Source organism: Falco cherrug, chromosome 3 (genome assembly GCF_023634085.1).
Source record: "Falco cherrug isolate bFalChe1 chromosome 3, bFalChe1.pri, whole genome shotgun sequence".
NCBI classification, from domain to species: domain Eukaryota; kingdom Metazoa; phylum Chordata; class Aves; order Falconiformes; family Falconidae; genus Falco; species Falco cherrug.
Window position 1 is genome coordinate 32,921,533 of NC_073699.1, and position 25,727 is coordinate 32,947,259.

The 25,727-nt window shown below is 43.1% G+C and overlaps 1 protein-coding gene and 1 long non-coding RNA gene across 7 annotated transcripts in view; one reads left to right on the plus strand and one right to left on the minus strand.

The window, feature by feature from the left end:
• Nucleotides 1-205: 205 nt before the first annotated feature.
• Nucleotides 206-25,727, plus strand: part of RUNX1T1 (RUNX1 partner transcriptional co-repressor 1) — a 116,194-nt gene continuing 90,672 nt past the window's right edge. The window contains exons 1-2 of one of the 6 annotated variants that reach the window (XR_008731398.1): nucleotides 206-829; nucleotides 20,528-20,697. Coding sequence is in view for 3 of the 6 variants with exons in the window: in XM_014285158.3 (XP_014140633.1) it covers nucleotides 20,610-20,697 (88 nt within the window). In the remaining 3 variants the exon portion in view is untranslated. Of the gene's footprint in view, nucleotides 830-2,026; nucleotides 2,484-7,918; nucleotides 8,078-20,527; nucleotides 20,698-25,727 lie in introns of those variants that run through there. The other 5 variants (XM_014285158.3, XM_005445399.4, XM_014285160.3 and 2 more) reach the window with 5 other exon arrangements.
• LOC129735635 (uncharacterized) lies at nucleotides 4,045-8,007 on the minus strand. The gene is made up of 3 exons (XR_008731399.1): nucleotides 7,880-8,007; nucleotides 6,789-7,698; nucleotides 4,045-5,622 (listed from the first exon to the last, which is right to left on the minus strand). It is a non-coding gene; the product is annotated as an uncharacterized LOC129735635 (long non-coding RNA).

Here is a 25,727-nt window from a genome sequence, read left to right on the forward strand (position 1 = left end):
CACCCAGTAAAAGCCAGCGAAAGAAAGAAAGAGTAGGCAGGCTGCCCGAGAGGGACCGCGCTCGCCTATTGTTAACATATACTTGACCCCCACTAACCTCCTCACGACACAGATGTCTCCTACCTCTATCACCTCCCACTGCTTTAAGCCCTCCCCCCCTGCACCTGGGTAGCGGGGCCGGGCCGGCTGCCGGCAGTATGCTGCCTGCCTCGCGAGGTGCCTGCTAGCGGGGGAGCCGGGCGGAGCGCAGCGCAGCGCAGCGCGGACAGCGGCGCAGCCTCGGGCGGGCGGCTCGGCTCGGCTCGGCTCGGCGCGGCTCGGCTCGGCTCGGCCGGGGGCAGAGCTATGCGTCGGCTGCCCGGGGACACGCAGAGACCCCGCCACTGACAGCGGCCGCTCCCTGCGCTCCACATCACGTTTGTCTGCGGCGGCGGCGGCAGCGAGAAGGACCTGGGCATTAACTATCTCGACTTGGAGACTTTGCTTTATTTTTGGTTCTTGTCCTTTCCCGTGGAACCAGTCTCTCTCGAGCTGATCCTCCTTTAAAAAACAACAACAACAACAACAAAACCAACAAGAGCGAGAGAGACGGAGGGGGGGGTGGGGTGGGGGGGAAGAGCAGCTGGAGTTTCTCCTCAGCTCGTTTTGACTTCTGTGGACGTGGATCATCTGGACTGGGAAGGGAAGCCGCGCTGCGCTGCTCTCCCCTTTCCCACCCCCTCGCCCCTCCAGCAGCCTGGGCTGCCGGCTCTCCCCCGAGCAGGACGGGAACTTTTATTTGCAGCTCGCAGCCCGTGGCGAATGGTGGGAATCTCCGGTCCTTTGCAGTGTGAGTACGGGGCGCGGGCAGGGCAGGGCGCGCTGGGGCGGGGGGAGCCCGAGCCCCTCTTTTCTCCCCCGTTCTCCGTTCCCGCGGGACTGCCCTGGCTGTGACTAACCCGGGCGGGCCGGGGCTGCCGCGGTGCCCGGGCAAGGGTAGCGCTGCATGCAGCTCCTAGACCCGCATTCCCCGGTTCGCAAACTCGCACCCCAAATATTTCTCAAGAGCCCGGGAACCGAACAACCCAATTTTGCAGAAGATAACCCTCCCAACCACATACTCTTCCATAGCGTTGGGTTTCTGTCTCGATGTGTAGGACTTATTTTTTTTTTTTCTTGCCCCCCTCCCCCCCGCCTCCCCTCTCTCCAGATCACAGCGCTAGCCAATGTGAGTCGGAGTGCCTGAAATATTTCTGGTGGGATTTTTTGTTTGTTTGTTTCGTTACAGTCATCGGTTTATGTAGCGCTGGCAACATCACTTCGGGCTGTTTTGCAAGAAATATTTCAGGCGGTGCACATCGTCTTAGCTGCACCGCGGTCTTGCAGGGATCTCGTTTTGTAAAACGACAGGGCAACCTTAGGGGACTGATCGCATTTCCAAAACTGCAATACAATGTAATTGTGTCATCTCGTCTAGCTGAGCTGAATGGTTTGATTCCGTAAATTCCTAAGAGACCATCGGTAAGGGAGACTGGAAGGACGAAAACCGCACTCCTGGCCATTTAGACGAGCCTTTGACTTTTGGCGAGTTCGAGTCCTTTTGTTAGTGCCAAAGTTGAGAGATTGGGCCAAAATTGGGTTTAGGGTAGGGAAGGACTTGCCGCTATAGCAGGAGCACTCGCGACTCCATTGCACGTTAATTTATAGAGAAATCTCTGTGCGGTTACTGTCCTCTGCTCTCCTGAACGTTAGAGAGAAACTGAAAGTAACTAATCGGACGCAGCTCTCAAATCGCTCCTGCTCTAGCCAGGAGCTAAAACGTTGCTTCCTTCAGTTCATGGAGAAGTTTAAAGGAGGGAGGGCGAAGGCAAGAGGCTTTAAAGGAGGGAGGGCGAAGGCAAGAGGCGCCGTGGCAGCCGCCCCCGCCGGCCCCCCGAGTGGCAGCCCGGAGCCCGGCGCGGCGGGACCGCCCTGGCCGGCCGCGGCGGGGAGCAGCCGCCGCCGCAGCCGCTGGGGTCTCGGCTAGAGCAGCCCTCCATCGCCCGCTCCGCTGCAGGCTCCGCCAGGCACCCCTCCTGCCTCTGCCGCGCCCCAAACCAGGGCACGGAAACGACCTGTCTCCCGCAGCCTGCTGGTCGTGCCGCCCGCAGAAGGCAGGGCTGCGGGCTGCGGTCCGCTGAGCCCGCGATCGCCAAAACCTTCCCCGCGGCGCCGCTCAAGTCCCTCCCCGCCGGCCGCAGCAGCGCGGGGGGCGCCGGCCTCGCCCCGGCCGTGCGTCTGCGAGGCGCGCTCGCCCGGTGCGCTGCGCACAGCTGCTTGCCTCGGCGGGGCAGGCAGGGCGCCGGTGACAGGCACGGCATGGCGGGGGCTGGGCAAGGGCAGGTATAGAGCTCTGCAAAGCAGCCTGCGGGAGCTGCCGTGCCGTCCGTGGGAACGCGGCAAGTGCCGACCCTTTGGCTGTAGGCATAGACCCGACTCATTAAAAGGATGTCCGCTGAGTCTCGGTATGTACAGCCCAGCGTTTGCTGCAGCAGATATGCGTGTGCTTAATGTAACGCTGACCCCTTTAACTTTTAACATCTCTTCCCCTAATTAATCTGTTCAGGCCCCAGACTTAAATGGCTGTCCACAGCTGCTGCAAATTGATTTATCCCCTGATGGTGGTCCGAGTTGCTGACCAAAGCAGGATTTCGCGCCCCCCCCCCCCCCCCGCTTCCCCTTTTTTGGTCTACCAATCTGTTTTGACTTATTTCCTTCCTTACGGTAATGCTTGCATGCTTTTTGAGGGACTTAGAAAATATTTTCTTTTGACATGTAGCTAGAAGCATAATTATTGTATCTGTAAACACAGTATGCTAGGGCTAAGGGTGAATATAATTTATTTAATTATACCCTTGTAGCCTTACATTTCCTTCTCCATTTCTGCATCCTTAACAGATGCAATGGAAAGTTTAAATAAGCAACTTTGTTAACTGTAGTTTTAGGCAAGACGCGAAAGAGGCTTTCAGGCTTGAATTCTATTGTCCAGGTTTTCTCGTCTGCTTTTCCGTTAACGGTTTAGTGAATCTGGATAGCAGAGAGGATTGAAACTGGTTTCTAATGGTTGTTAAAGCTGATGCTTGACCTTTCCATGGGAAGTCTGAAAACCCCATTCAGTTTATTCTGGGCTGATTTCCTTAGGAAATCCAATAAGATCAGGGAATTTCCTTCTGCTCGGCTGAATGTTAAAAAAGTTAAGTCTATCTTGTTTACATGTTTTGGTTTTAGCACTAGGTGTTTCTGTGGCTCCCCATCAATAGAAAAAAGACTAGGAAAAAGATCTTAATATGGCTTATTCTTAACTGTACAATCTATGTATATATCAAGTTGGCAAAGGCTTTGTTGGGTGTGAGGTGCACTGCAGTCTCACTGTAAAGGTTCTTAATTAGGCAGTCACACTTTATTTGATAATTGATAACTTTTCTAAGGTCAGTTTTACCATATCTGAACCTTCAGTACAATTGCTAGTACTTCCAATTCATGAGTCATTTTTTTTTCCTGTCATGGGAAGCTCAACCATGCATCAGCGCAAGAAAACCCCAAGCCCCACTAAAAACCCAACCCACTCTTAAATCCGTTGATGTCTATGGCAAGCTGAAGCCAGGCGAGGCGTACAGGAGGTGATGGCAGGACTTCTTCCTTCGGCCCTGCCTGTGCAGGAGGGTGAGCGGCTGGGTTCCTGAGCCTGAGCATGCTGTAGGAGACAAGAACCATTCTGTTTGTAATGGAATGCAGACAGCAGTGTTAGGTCACTGCTTCCTGGCAACTGCTGCACAAGTTGTTTTTCTTCAAAGGCTTTGAGCTTTTAAATAGTTTCCAAAATATTTTTAAGTAAAACATTGCCTTCTACCATTTTTGACCACCTTAACGTTAACTCATTTCATGCCTAAACAATGGACCAGTAAAACATCACATGGTGTCTCTCATCTGTATACGCTTAACATTATGTATGCCTGCGTGCACATGGAGTTTTATACTGGAAGTATTGTTTATAGAATAAAGGGGAAAAAAATAGCTCCACCTGGAGTGCTGGTCAGTGGCTAGTCAGTTCAGGACATTCTTCCCTGTCAAATCCTGTTTCTTACTTCCCTGAAATGAACTTCAGATGACAGGCGTTGAATGCAAAGCTCACTTCACTGAGGTACTGTGCAGACTGAAAACTCCTGTTGCCAGACACTTTGGGTGAAATAGGCATCTGCAGTATTCGCGTTGGGGGTGATGGGAGAAAGGGCATGCAATTGTCATTTTCATCTTTCAAATCCACTTGCCACAGTCCATTACTGTTAAATCTTTAGCTAATCGAATAAGGATATTAGTATGTTGCTACTGCAGGAGCTTCAGTTTTTGGGTTTTTTTTTTTTAGGGGTGGGAATCTTGTTCTTTGTTTTGTATAAACTTCAGTTGTCATGCAGAGATCAAGATGAAGCCTTATCAGCTGAAATAAAACATGAATTTGGTGTTGTGAAGGGGTTATTTCTCATGGCTTGGCTAAAGAAATGTAAAAGGAAAATCGCTTTTGATCTGAATACATTAAAAAAACTTTGATCCATGTATTTAGTAGCAGCCTGCTCTTTTTCATACAGCCTTTAATAGCAACCTATAATGAGTTTAAACTGACACTGAATTTAGCTTAAGTAGTAAGAGTGTAAATTCTTAAACCGTTGGCTTCCAGATTACATTTTCTTCACCTTTTTTTCACGTGAAATATCTAAGAGTTAGTCTAAAACCTGAACTTTTAATGTAAATGGTCTTGGTTTTCCACATAATGTTCCTGTTAAAAAGAACTGCTTTAAAATTGCAGTTATCCTGTTCTTGTTTACTATAAACTTGATTAGTTTAATATATGGTAGCTTAAATACATCAGGAAGTAGTATACTGTGTGGTTTTGTGGATACAAAAAAATGATCAGCAGATGTAAAATCAAAGTCAGAATATCCTGCCATTTAAAAGGTGCTTCCCCCACCAAAAAAAGAATTTTTCATCTAAAAGATACTGACTTCCATCTCCTTTTTTTTTTTTTTAATTTTTTTTTAATTTTCCTGCCATCGATAGGAAAGTTTCCAAATAACATTTAGAGAACAGTGGACGTTTTATTAAAGTAAACATTAGTTCAGTATAAAGGAGGTAATTGTAAGTGATAAGAGCAGAGCAGGTTATCTGTGTGTTGTTTAAACAGAAGGAGCTATTTTGCACCATTTCCAGTAGCCATCTGTAGAGGAGAAGGGTTTGCACCTGTCTGTCCACACTAATTATAGATTAGATCCAAAGAAATGAAATTCGAGTAGGCTTTCTCTTAATGAAATCCATAGTGATTTTATTGTAAATGTGTTTTGTGTACAGACGGTGATGGTTGGGCTGTGAGTAAAATAAATTGCTGTATGGCTGTCATGTACTTGTAGCTGTAAAGCAGGATACTGCTGCATTAACAAAGGTACTGAATAAAAATGCAGTGCTCCGTTTAAGTCCTAGGCTTCACTGGTGGCTGTAGCTAGGTTTCGTGAAAAAGGTTCACTGTAAGCACAGTCTTTTAGGGGTATGTTTCAGGGTAGACTTCTCAGTTACCATCACTTTCATGTCAATGTACTGTCATAGGTGATCCTCTGGCTGAAATAGAAGGTTGAAACGGTTTTACGTACACACATACATGCAGAGTGTCAGAAATACTTTTCCTTTGGTTTAACACTATATTGCTAAAGTGAAGTGGAGAGAGTGAGAAATGCATTCTACAGTAAAAGGTCACATGAATTTCTACCACATCTGTTTATAGTAATTATGAACATAATTAGCATAAGAATTACAAGTGAAGTAATGACAAGCTGAGCTATGAGATATTATGCCATAATCGTCATATGTTGGAATTCTCACATTATAGCACACTAGAATTCACATACTCAATGCAAGAAATAAATGTTAGATTTTTATCTGTTTTAATGCTTCAAAACTTATCTGCCTGGGGCAGATGGACTTTACGCTTTATAGGAAGGTAACCCGCTATTAAAGAGAGAGTCAGTTGAAATTAAGATTTCTAGCCTGCAGCTTGGACTTTGAGACAGCTGTGCTTATGGAATGCCACTTCTGTTACACTTTTGTACTCTTCATTGTATTTATTTTATTAACACACATTGCTTTATTTTTAAATGTGTGTTCGCAGCAAACTGTTTACATTAGAAATGATCCCAGATTAGTTTTTCTTTAGAGAACTGTGATTTCAGTAGTAAAACTGCCTGTTGGAACGGCCAACATAGATACAAGACACACATGGTGGCCTTCCAAGATGAGAATCTGATGGATCCTAAATTAGTTCACGGCATGATATATATGTTTCAAGGAAAAAAATCCGTAACAAAAATCCATAAAAAAAGCAATCTCACACTTACACATAGTATTTTGCAATAATATATGCAGGGAGAGAGCTCTGTAGTACCTTGCAGGTTGACTTAAAGTTACTTTTCTTTAGGAATGCATAGAACATACCATTAAGTTTAGGGGTTAAGGTTTCAAATGAGTTGACTAACTTTTGTAATATGACCTGTCTGATTACCTCTAAATATGGTTGTCACACAACTGACAACTGGAGGAAGCTGGGGGAGAAGTGGCCCTTCTTCAAGGGTAAAAATACTGGCTGAGGAATGCATAGTAAATGCGACATGTGAAAATCAGTTTGTCTTTAATGAAAAAAAGTCCTGGTTTTGTGATGGGAAGATTCACCAAATTGCTCTTTTTCTAAGGCTAGACATACAGAGTGGTTTATGAAACATAAAAAAAATTACCTTGTGCTATGTCTCAGTGATACCAAGAGGTTTTCGCATTATTGGATTAGTGGAGGATTTGTGACAGACCCCTTTTTATCTGACATTCATTGCGGTGACACGATTTTCACACACACACGCCCTTCCCCCATCTAGGTTCTGGTTTTCACTTTGTATTATGTGTCAAATTCCCTTTCTTTCTTTTCTTGTGGAAAAAACCTGCTCTCCTGGACAAATGATTTTGGAAGGAGTTCTGCACTGAACAATGCCTGTCTCACGCCAGCGTGCCATCATTGTCCTCATCCCAGCCTTCACGGTGCTCCTCCACAGACGCGCAATGGAAACGTGTTTCCTTAACAAATAAGTGTCGATTCCTAAGGAGAAACCTTTCTAAAACTTTAAAACCCAAGCGTGCAGAGTTCGCTTGGCAACCTGGTGCTGCCATTCTGCTGGCTGGCTGGGCATGTGGTGGGCAGGCTGGGCTGCTGCTTCGCTGCCTCCCCTCCCTGTTCCCCATGATAACCCAGACCTCTTTGGTGAATCCCATCAAAACAAACCCTCTGAATTCGCAAAACCTGAACTGTTAAGCCTAGGGACCTGCTCTGGCTTATGGCTCATCCTCTGGTGAAGGATGCCACCGCTCATGGCAGCGTGCTGCGTTCGGGCTCTTCTGCCACTGGCGAGGCGAGGCAGGCCGGGTTAAGCTGGGCCTTGGCCAAACCGGGAGTGGGAGCGTCCGGTGACGGCGCTGGGCCGGGAGCCGTCCTGCTCGGTGCGGGATGTAGGTGCGGTCTGTGAGGTGGGAGGCAGGCGCGGGGACATCACCTTGGCGCAAAGGGAGGCGACCTCAGGTGGGGGAGTCCCGGGGAGCCAGCGCAGCGCTCCCCGTGGTCTCTGGCAGAGTTCTCATCCCGGAGAGGCGTGCGGGCAGCTGCCGGGGCCAGGGCCTGAGGTCACCCACGAGCACGGGCCAGGGCACCCAGGGAGCCGCCGCCTTCTCACCCGGTGGGCGGCGCGGAGGTGGCGCCTCGCCTCACGCCGGGCGCGGCCTCCCCGGGGACCCCGGGCCGCGCCGTGCCGCCCCAGCCCCAGCCCCGCTCCCTCACACCCACCGTGCATCCTCCGGCCTCCGCCTGGGCCGCGCTGATACCGTAATCGCCCCGATGCACGCCGCCGTCCCGCTCCCCCCCGCGCCGGCAGGGCCACGGAGGCGCGATGCGCCGTCCCTGCGCCGCAGATAAGCTGCGAGGCGTGTGAGGCGCACAAAGCCCGGACCGCGCCGGCGCCTCCCTCCCTCCCTCCGCCGGAAGGTAATCTCCACCCGCGGTTCGGGGAGAGGCGGGCGGGGGGACACCCCTCGCCGCCCCCCGCCGCCCGGCTCCCTCGGCGCTGCACGAGTCGATAGGAGCGGGGAGAAGTGAAGATGTAGCCTCTTATCTCCCCCCTGTAGCGGGCGGGGGATTTACAGGCAGAGATTAGCCGGCGGGGAGAAGGGGGCTGCCTTTTGTTGTGCGTGGGGCGGCCGCGGCCTGGGCGCTGCCTCCCCCCGCGCCCGGCCGCGCTGCGGGGAGGGAGGGGGTCGCCCGCCCGGCTGGCCGCGGGGAGGGCGGGGGGCGGTCGGAGAACAATAGGTTACTGAGGGACCTCGCTTTAAGCACCGTCGCAGGAGGAGGAGAGCGGCTTGTGCGGCGTTCCGCGGGACGGGACGGGACGGGGCGGGGCGGGGCGGGGCGGGGGGAAGCGGCCGGCCCCGGTAGGAGCGGGGCGGCAGCCGGGGCCAAGGTGAGCGGGCGCGGGCGGGCTCCGGCCAGGGGTGCTGCCGGGGCCGCGGACAACCGGCCGCCCACCCTCGGGTGGCTTTAGCGGAGGCTCCCGGCTCCCAAATTCCCCGCGGAGGACAACAGCGGCTTTTAGGAAAAGTGGCCTCTTTTTTTTTTTTTTTTTTTTTTTTCCTGTGAGATTTTTGTGTGTGTTCTTCTTTCGGACTTTTGCTGGTGGTTTTCCAGCCCTGGCCACATTAAGATGATTTGCACGCCGAGTGTGTGCACGCACGCTGCTTTAGTGAATGGCTTTATCAGCAATCGCATCTTAAAGCAACATTAAACAATTACCTTTAAAATATATTTAAAAGTTTGAAATATTTATATTGCCGTTTCACTTTGTCAAGTGTTTGCACAGATAGATAGATATGATCTGGTAACTAAAAGCCTAATTAAAATTTGTTTAAAGCCAAGGGGGCATGTATTCTTGTTGACAGCAGCGGATCGATAGGGTAAGACAATAGAGCCCCATTATTTTACTTCCATTGACTGAACATATTGACATTTCAGGTTTGCGATTGCCTCAGTGAGCATGATGAAACACTGAAATTCACGAACCAACTGTCTGGAGTTGCACATATATTACTGTATGTCATCTCTGCCTTCAGGTTACCTTATCACTGAAGCAGAATGGTAATGGATGGCAGCATAGTACTTCAGTGGGGTTAGGGCGCTATCATTTAAGAAGCTGACACATAGCAGGTTTCGGGAGTGTCTTTAATTACCCCTAGAACTACGTACAAGGGAAGATGGTCCTTGTTACCTGCTGCTGCACTTCAGAGTTTACAGGCTCAGGAGCAGACAGGATAACAAGGTACTTAATGTTTCATATTTTATATACATGACTTGATACCTTAAACTTTTGTAGGAGCCCAAGGACTTCTGGTTGTGTTGTTTGCATGCTTGCCATGTTCACCAGTGGCAGCATCACAACCCAGTCTCGATGTTCAAGTTCCAGAGCACCTGCTAGACCTTCTTTCTCCCAGTCTGAAGATTGCAAAGGAAATAAAGAACAACTTCCGAATAAATGGACTTTAGAGTTTCTCCCCCCTCAACATGCTGTCAATAATGCTCAGGGTATTCAAAGCAGTGAGACTACAGCGGGATGATACATAGAGACATTTTTTCCTTAGTATAAGCACTGTAAAAAGAAATGTCCGCACAATACGTGCATGTGCATGCATAATTGTATATATTAATTTATATGATTGTGAATATGAGGAAGACCCAGTGGCTGCAGAACGTACAATGTGTCTTATTATTTCAAAGGCTTTCAGATCTTCTTTAAAATCTAGCGGACTGTAGAATGAAACCCATCAGGGTTAGGCAGAGATAGAGACTGAAATTAATTTAAAGCGGACAAAGAGCTAATATGAAAGAACCACTAGTGATTTAACTCATTTTTAAAAGTAAATGTAATGAAAATATAAAATGTATTCTGAGTGTGCCATCTACTCAGCAATTGTTGCCATCGAGTGGACTGCTGATGCCCTTTAAGATGGTAAAAAGAAAACAAGTCCTTTATACCATTTTCATGAAAATGTTAGGTTTCTGTTTGATCAGCAGGTGCTGTTGAGATGAAAGCCATGTGTAAATTTTCAGAAGGCCAAAAGTGTCAATTCAGAAAAGGAAAGTGATAAGAGAAAATGCAATCAGTTTTCCTGTTTTCAATTTGTGCAGGATTTGAAGAGCTGTTTTGTTAAACTGCTACATCTGCTCCAATATGAATATTGAACTACTTCCACTAAAAATAACACCCTATAATTTGGAAGCCATTGCAATCTTTTGTTAATGCAAGTGGGTTATTTAAAAAAAAATCTATTCTGAAAAATCTCCTGCCTAATGTGCATTTTTGTTTATCGGCACTTTTTATCTTCAGCAGATAAAATGGCATTATGCAATTAGGACCATATCTATTTAGACTGTAAAAATGGCATTGGGTAGCTGAATGTCACTATATTGGTAAAAGGATTTAACTTGTACATTGAAAATAATTTTATTAGTCGACTATGATTGTATATTAAAATGATGAGTGAGTGACTGCTTCCTCATTGCAACAATGCAGCTTTACCTATTACTGAGGACCTTGTGCAAAGTAAAAGGATGTTCGGAGTATGACAGAACATTCTTTGGCTTGTTTCATTCCTGCTGTACCTGCAAATCTTAAGTTTAGGCTCATCAAAGACAATTTAGTTAATGGGGCTTTTGGAGTAACTTTTTTCATGGTAAATGAAATGATTAAATCAGGCTTGAATGCATATATACAAAAATATCTGCTGCTGTGGAGCTGCTAGTACAAGTGATTTTTATGAACCTTGGAAAGCACTGCATTGGTAAAGCACAGATTTCCTATCGGAGGCATCTCCAGAGAAAATAACATTGCATCTCAATTTAAAAAAAAATAAAAATGAAAAAGGTATTTGTTAATTTTATAAATAAGGACTAAATGAAGAAGTGGTAATTCACTGTTACATCTATAGAGCTCTGTGTACATAACATCAGTAAATATGCAGAACAAAATGAGAGCTTTTACTTCTTTATATCAACATAGGAGAATTACCTGGTTTTAGTATTAGAATGGGGTTTAGCTGTTGGTTTCCAATCTAGTAGTCAGGAGCTCAGTTTTTTGGCAGGTGTCTGCATGGGAAAGGGCCTTGCTGATGCTACTGTTTGGTTTTGCAATTGGATTTGTAGGCTTTTGACCTTGGGGGATTTTCCTCAAAGTGATCTACAGATCAGAAATAATTAAGATTCAATAAACTGAAATTTAAATATAGAATGGATTTTGTGCGAGATCCGTGCTTGTGGTAGGTTGTCTAGAAGTCTGTGGCATGTCTACTTTATAGTTTGTATTCCCAAACATAACTGTGTGCACACATGTGCATAAATTTATGTTGAATGACAGAGGGATGATTATTTATACAGATTTTATCCAAAACTCTGTGCACTCCTGAAACATAACAAAAAGGCTCCCTCCCCAGAAGAGTGTTTACATCCCTTGACAGTCACTAGATTCAAATCTTCTCAACATGAAAGTTGTTTCCTTCCTCCAAACCTTCTTTTCCCCAACAAAGCTAACCCTGTTAAACCTCACCTTCTGTGGGACGTATACATAGTTATAGACATATGTATGAGAAGTAAATATTACAGAAAACATGGCCGATAGGGGCAAAATGTCTGTAGCCTTAAATAGCTTGTGATATCTACAGCAGAAGCTGTGCTGAGGAGGCCCTACCTCGGCTGACCCAGGGATGCGAGAGCCTTGAGGAGCCTCACGTTAGTGCTCGGTGCCTACATGGAGCTTTTTGCTTGCGAGTATTACCGAGCAAATGCTCTGTCGTAGCATGTTAGTGGGAATACTCTCTACCTGAAGCATTTTTAAACCAAAAAGCTTTTTTTGCTTTGGTCGTGGGATTTTTTTGGTACTTTTCACAGGGGTTGGGGTGGAGTCCAGCCCCAAAAGAAAGATTATAGCCGGATGTAGGATATCCAGATTTTCTTATCTAAATTTTCTGAACACATTCATGGGAGTGTTCTGTTTTTCTTATTCTTTGCCAAAAATGCTGCATGCAGTTTTGCTGTTCTATTGAATAGTTGCCATATTTAACTCCAGTGGTTGTGAATGGAAATGTGAATATGGAAAGAAACTCTTTCATGCTCCCTCTCATTTTCTGTAACACATTTTAGGATGCCTGGAAAGGAAGGAAATCCTAGATATTAAAAATATTTCTGAATATACGGGAATGATTTAAAAGAAGTTCAGCAAGCAACTTGGTTTTGTTTGTATGTAGTTTTTGGGCATGTGTGATATGGTGACTTATTTAAGTGATGCCTTTTTTCACCCAATATTATTTATTGAATTTAGGCATCATAAAAGCACAGTTGTGTTGAACAGAACTGTACAATAGTGTTCCTGAGTGATCCCATATTGTGACATGCTGATACTTCATTGACATGCTGACCTTCATTGGATAGTTCATGGTTTCTTCAGCCATTTTAAGAAGGCATTTGATTCATTGCCACTTTTCTGTTCATCAAGGCGGGTAGACGGCGGTGCTTATGTATATAATAAAGTAAATACCCATAGTTCACGGAGGCTAATAGGCTCTTTTGGAAATTAGGTTACGGTCTGGAAAGACAGAAGACTCCACCTAGTGGAGTGGAATTAATCTCCACTGTGGCAAGCAAGAGCATACAATAAAATAGATAGATACAATGAAATAGATACTGTTTATGAAAAGCCAAGTTGATGCAGTGAGTAAAAAACCCACGAATTTTGACAAGCATCTGGGGAGATGGTTGCATCACCATTACAAATTCTGCAAGACAGTAGTTACTTTTGTAGCTCTAGGAGGCTTATGTATGTCTGCCTTGTTGGATGTTAATACACAGTTTGCATAAGTAGTAGTCATTACCACTAGCCATTTTCTTTTGTGGTTCCTTTTATTTGGAGACCTGCTGTCTACATTTGATTTCTGATGATGACCACATAGGTGCCCCTTTTGGTTGTGGCCCAGGTGTCACTTTAAATAGCTTGGCCCAAAGAAACCCAGTCCAACCCACCAAACATTTCCACTTTTTTTTCCATGGTTATTTATTTTCCAGAATAAATTTTCTGGCTTTCATTTAATTTACTTCTGTAACGGCAGTATCGGGATGCTGGTTCTTCATGCTGTCATGACAGGTTGGGTGGCATGTGTCCCAAGGCTTAACAATCTCTGTTATGAAGCATCAAATTAAATGGGGGTTTTGTACCTGTGCTTTGCTTTCCCATTGGTTTGGTCACATTGTGTTACTAGGATGTAATACAATGAATTTTTAAGCCAGGATGCATTAGACAAGTTCAAGAAGAGAATTGCCCCAGACCAGCTTAGGTTTTGACCGTGAGTGAGGCTGAGGCTCTTGCCAGAAAACAAGATTATTAGGATGCAACAAAGGAGACGGAATGATAACTGCTGTAAAGGATATTTGGGAAGAGTGCTCCAAAGGAGTGCTTTCAGTGACATCCAGGTGGGGTTTGTTGCCAGAGCCATTAAAGCATAGTGGTGCCAGAGAAAACTGCCAACAAATTTAGGGATAATGGCACCTGCGGGTGTGCTACCAATGGATGGTAGTGCCAGGATGATTTTTTATTTTATTTTAATGGTGGCATTGCTAGAAGTATTTAAGGGTAATGTTATAGAAAAGGTTTTAGTGAGTGAAGTCACAGAGTTCTAGGAACCATTAAGCAAAAGCTGTTTCATGACTGTACTATTTATTATTTTTAAAGCTTGCTAGCAAACCACTTAATGCTGGAAAAGCATGCTGCAGCCTATATTAAAGCATGCTGCAGATGAGCAAGGAAACCATTGTTCTGAACTGAATAGCCTGGCTTGGTTTCCAAATGTTATGCACATTTCATGTGCACCATGATAGATTAATGCAACTCCATGGGTCAGCAGAGCTTGTAAATGTTGAAGTACTGGAGGTCAGATCTTCCATAGTATTCACAGGGCCAGTTCTCGTAGAAGGTCGTCATGTTTCTTTTGTCTAACCACCGGTCTGAGGATCTGGACTTTCAGAATTTCTGTGTTCCCATGTCACATCTGTGATCACAACAATACTTTGTTGGATTGATTCTAAGACTTAGATCCAGATATGGCCCTAATAAAGTGGGCTAGATCAGGTCTTAATGTAAAGTAAGTGATTCTCTGTGAATTGTCGGTGATAGACTTAACTGACAAGACTTGCGTATTAAGGAGAGAAAAAGTTGATTCCTTCTGTAATAATACTCTCAAAGGTTCCTGTTGAGTCTGTGGGGCCAGGATTCTCAACTTCTGTATCCCAAGAGCTGTGTTAAACTGTGTTTAAGCCAGCTGCCTGCTCCAAAATTTTCCAGAGAAGTGTACAGCTACAGTGAGTAACAGCTACAGTAGTTTTAAAGAGTGAAGTAGTGTGCAATTTTCCTTCCACATCCTGAGGTTTATTGAGCCCATCCTCTTCACATGGGGAGATTTTGATGGGTTTTTTTTCCCATTTTTTTTTTCTTTGTTTTAAGTCCAGTCCTAAATTTTGCCTTCTCTTTATAGAGCTATTATTGGCCGCTATTGTTTTTATTATCCCATAGCTTCTCTGGGAAGAGAAGGATGGGCAGGACCTCAGTGACATTGCCAGGGCAAGTCATCAGTGTCTGCCCCCCAGGAGGTCACAGGAAGCAGGTGGCTGTGTTAATTGTCCTCACTCCCAACTCTTGTCCTTCCTGGAGGCAGTTTAGAAGTGGTCAGGAAGTGTCAGGCCTACTGTGTCCCCCCCAGGTTCACTACTTCACGCATTCATAATGGTTTGAGGTGTGTGCCAGGCAAGGGAAACTGCATAGGAATCCTTACCGTCCTTCCTAAGCTGCGTGGCTACCTGGCTGGAAGGGCTGAATGCTGCTGCTGCAGAGTGTGTTTGGGGTTGCAGTTGGAATCCAACAGAATAACTAAGAATTCTGTTGCAAAACAATAAAAATTAAAAGGTATTTCCCTAACATACAGTGTCTTTCTTCATTCAGGCTGTTGATAAAAAGTCCTGGGTGAGAAAACTACAAAGACTCATGAGGTGCATGAAATATTTCTGGAAACTATGAGCCACTTTTATCTAGTGAGTGGAGAATAGGGAATGTAAATGCATTTTCTGCTTAGGCCAGTCAGGTTTTAATTGTCTTTGTTGCAACTGCACCATCAGTAGTCTTGGATCCTAAATGGCACTCAGTGCTGTGCTTTGGAAAAGCAGTTAGGGTCTTGCTATTTCTGATGAGCTTCTTGTTAACTGCTTGGGTTTTTAGCAGTGAAGGCACCTAGCATTGCTGAGTATCTGGCTGCAAATGTCATACCCAATGCTGTAAGCCACGTTTTGAACTGTTTCTGTTAAGTGTCTTTTGGAAAGTACCGCTCAAGTTGGAAGTGACTTGAGTTGACTAATAAATATACTACTTATTTATCTGCCATATGCGTTTTGGGTGAAAACTCTTATACTTCTGCTCAGGTGTACTCTTGGTTTTACTGAGACTACTTGTCTAAATAAGGTGGGCTGCTGGATTATGTGGCTGGTGAATCATACTGGTTTCTGAATCACTCTTACAAATATCAGCCTGAAATACTAACAAATAATGAGCACATTGTGCTTGGACTTGTATGTAATTTAAAGAATAGCATTTTAAAGCAGAATGTAAAGCATTTGTAAACTGTTCGCTTAAAAACCACCTTGCAATTTACTTCCATCAAACCTGTTGTACCAGGAAAAATACCTCCTTTAGAAGGGAAAAGGTGTCAGTATTGTTGAAGAATATCTGATTTTTATCCAGCTCTTTGCTATTTAAGCTCCCTTCTTTTCAGTGCAAGGACATCAGCTGACAACAGCAGCAACCAAATCATGTTTGCAGCTGGGCAATTACAGTAGACCCTAAGATCTGTGACTGTCAGCCATGAACACAGATGCCTTCAAAGTTCTGTTTTTTTTCCATGTGGAAGTCGTTGGCATGGAACAGATGCCTTCATTTTGGAGAAACCAACCTCTGGATATAATTGGTTCTCTCTTCTCTGGTCCTCTAGGGACAGTCTCTCGCAGATGAAATTAGATGAGAGGGGAAAAAAAAAAAAAGACGGGCACATACGCTCACACATGACACGAAGCAGGAGTTTTCAGGATCCCTCTCTGTTTTGTCACATGGAACTCTTTTACAGCTGGAAGATTTCACTCCATTTTTAGCAGTCTACACACACGATGATGATGCTATATGAAAAACATGCAAATTAAAATACATATCTGGCCAAAGCTTGTTATTAATCTAGGCATGCTTGTTTAGAAATAAAACAAGCATATCCAGCCTATATTACTTCAGTGTTAAATGTTGACTTCTGCACTATCTTTTGATGTAGCAGTCTCGGAAATTTAAATAGCAGAAGGGACAAGATGGTTTAAAAAACTTGTGTTGCAATGGCAGAATCAAAGTATTTTCATCAGATGGTTTGATAGTGGTTAACACAGGAGGAAAGAAGCAAGAAGTGGACTTCAGATTTCACCTAGCATACAGGCATTACGTTAAGGAAGCACATTTACAGGAGCTTAAGCAGAATTAGTCAGATGAACTCCTGTGATGAGCCGTTTCTGGGAGCTCTGTGGTAGTGTACTGAAGAGACTGTGCCCTCTTACTGCAGACATCTAAATTGGGATGATGGTAATGGGACTTAAAGGTTCCAAGAGAGTAAGAGAGAGGGAGAATCTGCTTACTGTGTGCCCATCAAAGGCTTTTGTCACCCACTCTCCCCTCTGGTGTAACAGCTACCAAATCATTGTGGTTATGTTATTTATTACTATTAAAATAAATTAATTATAATTTTGAGTCACCTTAATAAGCTCAGTTGTGAACTGTGACAGTCAGGCAGTGCTGTGTATAGAGCTATGTTATTCTTGGTTACAGTGGGTACTTCCAGGAAGAGGGTGCAGCAGGGATCAGAGACTGCCAGAGGGTAAACTACTACTGCTGGTACCCAAGAGCCTGGAGGTCTGTCATCTCTGATAGCATTGTGCTTTTCCTTTTTTAATTTTTATTTCCTAGCATAAGTGGTTGGTTTGTTTTGGTTTTTTTCCCCCCCATATTGCAGTTTATTGTAACAGCCCAGTTCAGTCGCCAGTTGTAAAATTTATCTAGGCAATCGTAACTCTTGCATGAATTGGCTGATGAACTGTAGGAGTGTGCTTGCTTGAAGGTGCTGAGCCTTTGTAACAGTGTAGGTAGGTCCTGCTGGTAGCATATCGATGACCCGAATCCTGAACTTGTTTTTAATGACAATTTCCATTATTTCACATGGGGAGTTTACTACTGCTGTAGTATTTCCATCTCTTAAAAGTTGAGCAGAAATGTCACCAGCAATGAAAACAGGCAGGTGTTACCCTGGTCCTACCTTAGTCTGGGTAGTTGGTAGAAGGCAATCTGCCTTTTAGACAACGTGATGTAACTGGAGAGCCGCCCTTTGGTTCCTGCTGACACCCCCGAGCTGTGTGCATGGAGGACATTCACTGGGACTTCCAGCGGTTAGAAGGAAGCCTGAAGTAAACCTAGTTCTGAACCGATGACTCTTCGGCTTTGGTAATGGAATGAGACTCCTGTTGTGATTTGTGGAACTGCAGTGCAACAGCGTGCTGCTCTTTGCATTGTATTTCTGAAGAACCACATATTAAGGGAAAAATTTAACCAGATAAGTGCTTAGGTGATGAAAGGATTTCTAGCAGTAACTAGGAAGTGCAGTAATGGTTGATTTCTTTTGAGGCTGATCCTGATATTTGTAGTCTTTACATCCTATTAATTCCTTGAAAGATAAGCTGATACAAGAATGATTTGCCAGGGCCAATGGCTCTTCTAAAAATCTTGGCACAGGTTATATCCCCCTTCTCTCCACATATAAGATAAAAGCACTGTGAATATGAGGTTAACTGAATTCAAATAGAAGACTCTCTCGAGTTATTGCATTCCTTAGAAAATAAATACATTTCTCATATGGTTGAGATTGATCAAAAAAGTATTCTGTATGCCAGTGATTACATTCCCATCTGTGATTAAGGTTTTCTGTCTGCATCTGGTTTTCACATTATATTTCTGTAACAAGAATCCTTTATATGGCAGAGTTCACTCTCTGTATTTTCTATTAGCTGCAGCTTGAACTACTGCACGGATCGCAGATTTACACATGTGGTTTTCATTACTTCATACCATTGAGAAAAAGTAATATTTGTTTGGGAAAGTATGTTTTTCAAAATTTCCATGGTAATACAACATGTTGATCCTTTTTTATAACACTCTTGTAAGACTACAAATTGTTTGAGGCATTCTACTTTCAGTGAAGCTCAGACTTTAGACAATTGTGCATGTACATTGGAACAACAGCAGCAGTTTACAATTCAGGATGCAAAAATAAATTTAAAAAAGGATATTAATGTAGAATGGGTATAGCAGAATGCATCCATCAGTTTGGAAAATGTGGCATATAAAGAAAATGAACGTAGGGCTGAAACAAAGGAAGAGCAGTAAGTTAAAGTGATGTCTTCGTTGTAAAGTAGACAACAGATGGGTACTTTTTAAAGAACTTTTTTCTTACAGTAAGAGGTTTAAAAATCTTTTACCAGCCATGAAAAAGGAGTATGCTGTTCAGCAGACAACAAATATTGAATTGTTATATGTTACATAATTTAGCGTATTTGATCGTAATTATTTCTAGTGGCCAAATCAGTAAAGGTTAGCAAAATATTAATACATCTTTACAGATGGCTGCTGTGTGTAATTCTGAATCCCAAAATACAATGTAAATTTGATGTTCCACTGTAAGTCCATAATTCATCCAGACTGTGTTATCATTACTCAGTAGAAAACTTCATGTTTAAATGATCTCAGTGAAATTAATAAGGCTACTTGGTTAATGAAGGATTTTTTGGTTTTGGTAGAATATGTGTTTATGGCCATAAAAATCAGATCAAACAATAACAACAATTTAGGGAATGTTGTGTGCATTTATGGAAATGTAAAGTGTTACGCAAAAGGCTGGACAATTGAAAAATACACAATTCATGATAAGGTAGCGCTGAAAGGTAAATTTATTGCCTGTGTAGGAGCATGGCGACAACTAGAGAATTTCATACAAAATAAAAATAACTTTAGAAAAGTAGTTATTGCACCCAAGTTGAGGAGTCCTAACCACATTTTGGAGATTATTTTCCAAATGCCAAAGGCAATAGTGTCATATTGAAAGCTTCACAGTTCCCAAATCCTGGGTAGAGTCCTGCAGTCCTTACACGCCTGTCATCACTGAAATCAATAGAATTTTGGCTTGTGTCAGGGCTGCGAGAAACATCGCACCGCGACCATGGGAAAGGACTTCAAGTGGTGACCTCCTTTGTTCTGTAACCTAAACTTAACTTAGGAAGGTTTGTTTTGATTTGAGGAGTGTGCTTGTTTGTGGGAAGGATTGCAAATTGTAGCACAAACACAAAATGCCATCTTTTGCAAATGCCCTCGGGCGATACAATTTTTTTTTGCAGTAGGATCTAGTGCAGGAGAGGGTTGAGGCTGGGTTCTAGGTTAGATGCATGCAGCTGCGACCAGATCCTTATGCATGCTTAACTTCATGTCCTGAAATACCTGAATAGTGGATGCAGATTGAAGCATGTGCATAACTGTGTGTGTCTGGCCCTTGAAATCTTTCTGCCTTGATGTAATTGCAACCCCCTGAAAAGCATATTAATGTCTTGAAAAAACTGTCAGCACTGTAATACAGACTCACAGGAATGACAAAGTATTTGTGTAACCCAAATAAACAGTGTTTGTAGGTGTTGGAGTGGGTGGGAAACTGCCTTTTCAAAAGTGGGAGGATGATTTGTAAACCTATCAGTAGCTTTTTGATCTCCCTTTGTTTAAATGTGTTTGCTGTTATGACTTACAAACCCAAATTAGTATAGCAATGTATAATTGCAAGGTCTCTATTTTTAGTAACCGTGATCGTTTAATAAATGATTCTCTAGAGCTTCTGTTGAACCAGGTAAAGTATGTAATACTTTATGTTATATGAATATATTTTACACCAAGCGTTTTTACAGAATTAGCTAATAGATTTTTTTCATAGTAGAGTACAGGCTGCCCTTAGTTTGTTGCCCTCTATATGTCAACTGTTTTAAATGAGCAACTTATGAAACAGCCTTTGTCGAAGAATTAATACAGTTTTAAAGTACTGCCTTATATTAAGTAAGAAAATGTGGGTAATTGATTTAGAATGATAGCATTTTGGTCTTCCCTTTTTATTTAAAATACTGCTATTATCATGCAAATGAAGGGGTGTGGTGCTTCAAACTGGCTGTGATATGTGCTTCTTCTTTTTTTCTTTCTTTTTTTTTCTTTTCTTTTTTTTTTCTGTCGTTTGTTGTTGTCAATAGAAAAGATTGATCTCTGGGCTGGTGAACATAATATCTGTCCCAGTCAGAAAAGGAAAGAGGAAATTAGCAGAGCGATTGGAGAATGATATCTGTCAAAAGAAACACTTGGAGAGCACTGAGTTTAGTGATAGGTGACTGCCGGAAAAAAGGGAACTTTGAATTTTGTCAAGGTAAGGAACAGAAAAATATTTGATTTTGTAATGTCCATACCTTTTAGAAGTTATTTTTAATGACTGTACCTTGCCTTGTAAACTGTAATTAAAAAAGAAATCTTTCCCTTCAGCCTCCAAAGAGTCTGCCTAAATCAGTGAAGGTGTGGTGTCTTCATTTTAATATCACTGAGAAAGAGTACAGCAATGCCAATAAAATGTCAATGATGACTTCTCTAAAATCTTCCTTACCTTAAAAATACATATGTGAAAATTTTAACTGTGTCTTTTTGTGTTTTTGATGACATAGGTGCTTTTTATGTGGTGGTAAATATTACTTGGCTGGGCTGTGAAATTAATAAAGTTCAGTTTCTTGAACTGTGAATTGGAACAGTTTGCAACCAGGTTAAGGGACAGTTGTATCCACATGGACCAAATGGTTGTGTTTGCAATTTAGTGGAAGCCTTTGGTGAACTCATTGCATTGGGGATCTGTGATAAATTTTGTTGAGAAGATACTGAGAATTTCTGCTGCTTGTGTGCAAAGATTTTTACCATACTGGAAAAGTAAATCTGCTACAACAGAACAAAATTTCTAGATAACCTATGACTGTCATTCCTGTCTTTACTGTAACTACATTTTTTCCTCCTAAAATGGTGTGTCTAGGTGGCAAGAAACTACTACACTGATTTTAAGTGCTTTCCCACACTGATACTTTCTCACTATTGGACCATTTTGCCTATGACATAACTTTGATAGAGGATACCAAATAAAATGAACAGTGTCTGAGTAGTCTAGGCCACGCTCGGGTTAGTTTTAAAGGCAGTCAAGCATTGATCATCTCACTGGTCTCCCCACGCGGGACACCATGGCCCATGCTGCTGTCTCTGGGGTGTGGAGAGGAGGTGAAGCACAGCTGAGAGAGCCAGCAGGAGGCTCAGCATATCGCATCATGGCAAGGGACCGGGCCTGATGTTTTGTGCACCAGTATGAACATAGTTTTAAAAAATTAAATCCTATTAAAAATTAATTTCTATTCTAATTTGAGTTCCTAACTCAGTTTAAAACAAGTAAATGCTTCTTTGGGACCTTCCTGTACACTGGCAGCATTGGAAAAGAATGAATAATCTTAGTAGGGTTTCTTCTTGGGTTTTTATTTTGCTGATTTAGCAGTGTATAGCTTCTGACTAATTTTCCTCTTTTCTGTCTACGGTCTATTGTTCAAAGTGCAAGCGTACCCCGTACAGGTGGTTGTTGGTTGGTTTCTTTTGCCATATGCATCTTCATAAATGATTTAAAAAATAAATAAATGTAAAAGTAAAGATTTCATGCCTGATGCATGCAGTGCTGGCATGCTGATGGGAAGCTTGTGGTTTATTGCTGTCAGAGCACGTGCAAGATAATGGAAATTTCCTACAACTTAGGAGAAAGGCATGTTTTCTAATACTGTTCATCTTTATAGAAAGAGGGAATTAACATGACTAAAATTAATTTCATCTCTATAAGGTCCAAATGATCGGGTTGTACTACTGAAATACTCATAAATGGGGAGGGAACGGCACATTACGTGTTAACTAACTAACTGTTGGGCGGGTCAGGCTGCCCGTGTCACCTGGGCGCAGGCACATCTCTGCCGCTGTGTGCCAAGTGATTCCCTTTCCTGTGCATCAATTGGTGTAGCCTTATACCAAAACAAACGCATCCTCTGTATAACACAACTTACAGAGTTAATGATATTCTGTATTTTTTCCCTTGGTGATGAAGAAGATCCAAAACTGCTTTGTAGCAGCTCTTCATAAAAGAGAGTGATCAGTAGTGGTTAGTAGTTGTTAGGGCTTTGGGCATTCCCATTTTGACATTTACTTGATTTGAGGTGGCTGGGTAAGGTACATACATCTTGATGTATGAGTTTGTAATGTCACATGTTCAAAAAATTTAGCCTTAAATGGCCAAGAAGCTCCACTCCATCCTGAAATTTGGATGAGTGATTAGAGGTGAAGCTGGTACTCTTACAGCTTAACTTAATATGGACTTTGCTGTGCCCAAGAATATCTGACTTGCGATTTGAAACCAAAATGGAATAAAAGGCAAAATAGAAGGTGCTTCAGTCTATTGTCTACTTGAAGCAATGGCCTCTTGTAGCATTAGACTACCTATGCTGATGTGATCCATTTCAAGCATCCTCATCTTTGTTTTACTGTTGCAGAGTCTTCTTTTCTTGGTTTCCTTTTTTCTTCAAAACAATTGTTTGCTTACCTACGTATCTTAAAGACTACAATGGAAATAATAAACCCGCCTTCTAACATAAAGCAGATGCAAAAGGGGACGAGTGTGTTATAGACAGCAAATTGCCATTACACAGCTCACAATCAGATTTTCATCTGTTCATGTAGTGCACACCTGTGGCTTGCTGGCATTGCTCTTGATTAGAGCATGAGAGATCTTAATGAAAAACAAAGCTGGGATGACAAGAGACTACACGGCATACAGGGGTTACTTCACACATCCTAAGAGAGTGAAAGTCTGAACGAGCTGGTTTTGGAGGGAAGGAGCGTGCCTGGGTGACTCTGCAAAGGGGACCGGGGCCCTGCTCATTGCTGCCTTGCAAATAAGGCATTTTTGTCTGTAGGTCAAGTTCATTTGGGCCAGTTGAGCGTGGTGGCCGATTTCTCCAGCTTACTTTGAGAGCCAGTAAGAGTATCCTGGGCAAGCATCCAGCTTTTGAAGTACAAAGAAAATAACCCATAATCTATATAAAATGCTGGCGGATGGAGAAGGGAGGAAATTCACAGAGAATAACTGAGTTTGGGAACAACTGTGTTAAAAGTAGAATGCAAAGGGAGTGTGTGTGTGACATTAGTATTTATTTTAATTTGGAAATACGATCTTTGAAACCTTTGAGGTGAGCAGAGGACGAGCTCTCACAATATGATATATTTATTAGTAAACTGAAACCAAGCATTCCAGCTGAAGCTGAAGTTCCTTTTTCAAAGTGAGTGCCCCCCCCCCCCCCCTTAGTTTGCAGAGTTTGGGTTCTCTCTCTACGCCCACTCCAGCCCCTTCTCCCCCCCCTCCTTGGTAATGTGCTGTGGCTCTGATAACGTTAATGGGCTTTGCCCCACATGGAGCAGTGAGTGTATTGTACCACTGCTCACTGATCCCAGGTCAGTGTGATGCGTGAAATCAATTTATTTGAATCTCTTTGCCTGTATAGGAATTTGGCAGCATGCCAGTTGTTTTCATTTAATGTTCTTTGTGTTGAACACTGACAAGCAGGCATGCTTTTGTACTCCTCTTTCTTCTGGGCTCTTCTGTTTTCAGCCAATATTCTATTCTGTGGATTTTCCAGAAAGAAGTAGGAATGTGTTACCTTTTTTAAAAGTAATTTTTGTTTAAATAGCCTTTAAAGAGTGTAGAAACTAGGTCAGTCATAGAGCACTCTTGTGTTGGGTTTTCACTGCATATAGGTGGCAATACTTGCCTTTTCCCGTTTCTTAAACTGGGGGGAAAAAGAGAGAAAATACGTGTCTATTTTTCTAATGATTCTGTGATTTATTCGCTATTGTAAGATAAAGACTCTTCAATAATGCTTAAATCAGAACAATTATATTTCCAAATAAGTGAATGTCTGGCAGTTGGGTGGACAAATTGGAAATATTTTTCAGGAGCTTTCTCATTTTGAGTAATGACCTTAAAGTAAGCATTAATTTGGGAATCCCTTGTCTCATCTTTCTGTCTGTTCTTCCCTTCCTCGAAATACTTAATATTTTATATGGCTAGCTGAAGAACAGCTACCCAAAAGTATCCCATTCTTTCCTTTTTCCTTTCTTTTTATGAGACACAGCAGCAAGGTGTGTGGAAGAGGACAAGTAATTTAGCCCTTCTTAAATAAAAAAAATAATTAAAAAAATAATAAAAAGGAGTAGGCAGCAGCAGATATTTCCAGGAGGATTTGTTTTAGGGCTTGGTGTCAGGAGCGGGAGAGGCTGAGAGCAGGAGTAGAAGACTCTGTTGATGCTCCGGGCAGTTCGTGCGGAAGTTGATATGCAGAACCGTGGAGCCGAGGCGCAGGGGTCAGACTTGTACACATCAGCCCCGTTTCCTTGTTTAATTACCTGAGAGCAAAACATCCAGGCCGGGAGTGTGTGAAAACCCAGTATCTTGAACAGCAGTTTGCTGCTCTGACATCCTGCGAGGCCAGCCCTGTCTGTCCGCACACGTCAGGGCTGGTTCCTGACAGCAGGCTATCTCTGCCGGGCCTGGGTTCCTTCCATTCAGGAGGCATTGTGTGGAAGAGGGTTTGGTCAGGAATTTGAGGTTCCTGCCAGTTCTTCCAGCCCGGACAACCCTGTGACAGATAGGCCTGATTTTTTTTTTTCTTTTAAAGAATAATAATAATAATAATAATAAAAAAAGTCTCTTTTTAGTCTTTCCCTTGTAATTCTGGCATTGGTATAATACCGACTGAAACAAAACATGTTAACCCTTTTGCTTCTGAATTTGCTGCCTTTTCCTTCTACTTTATTCTTTCTCCCCTTGCTTGGCCTTTTTTATTTTCAGAGATAAAATTTTTCTGAAGGAGCAAATTCTTTCAGGTGGAGTTTGTGCTGTGCAGCAAATAAACTTTTGAAAAATGTTATTTTGCAGTGGATCATTAACATAATAGTCATTCTTGGCATTTTAAGTTCTTCATTTTCAGCATGCTTGGCAACGTTATTTTTATTCATCCCATGGATTCAAACTAAGCCAGTGTTTGTTCTGGCATGGCCCATTAAAACAGTGGTAGCAGCTATCAACTGCTGTTCTCATTATTCATGTGATTTTCTTAGATGTCCAGCTTGGTGTTCAGTTTTAAAATGTTGGGATAGGGTCATTATAGTCCTTGTTCCTTGTAGCTGCTGTTTATTGAGGTTCCTCAACAGGCTGAAAGTGCGGGTGCACAAGGCAGGGCTTTGTGCACCGGTCAGGTTTGGGCCCACAGATGCAAAGTGTTCATTGGGATGTAAAGCTCAAGATTATAGCTGAAAGATACTGAAGTGTTCACTTAGATA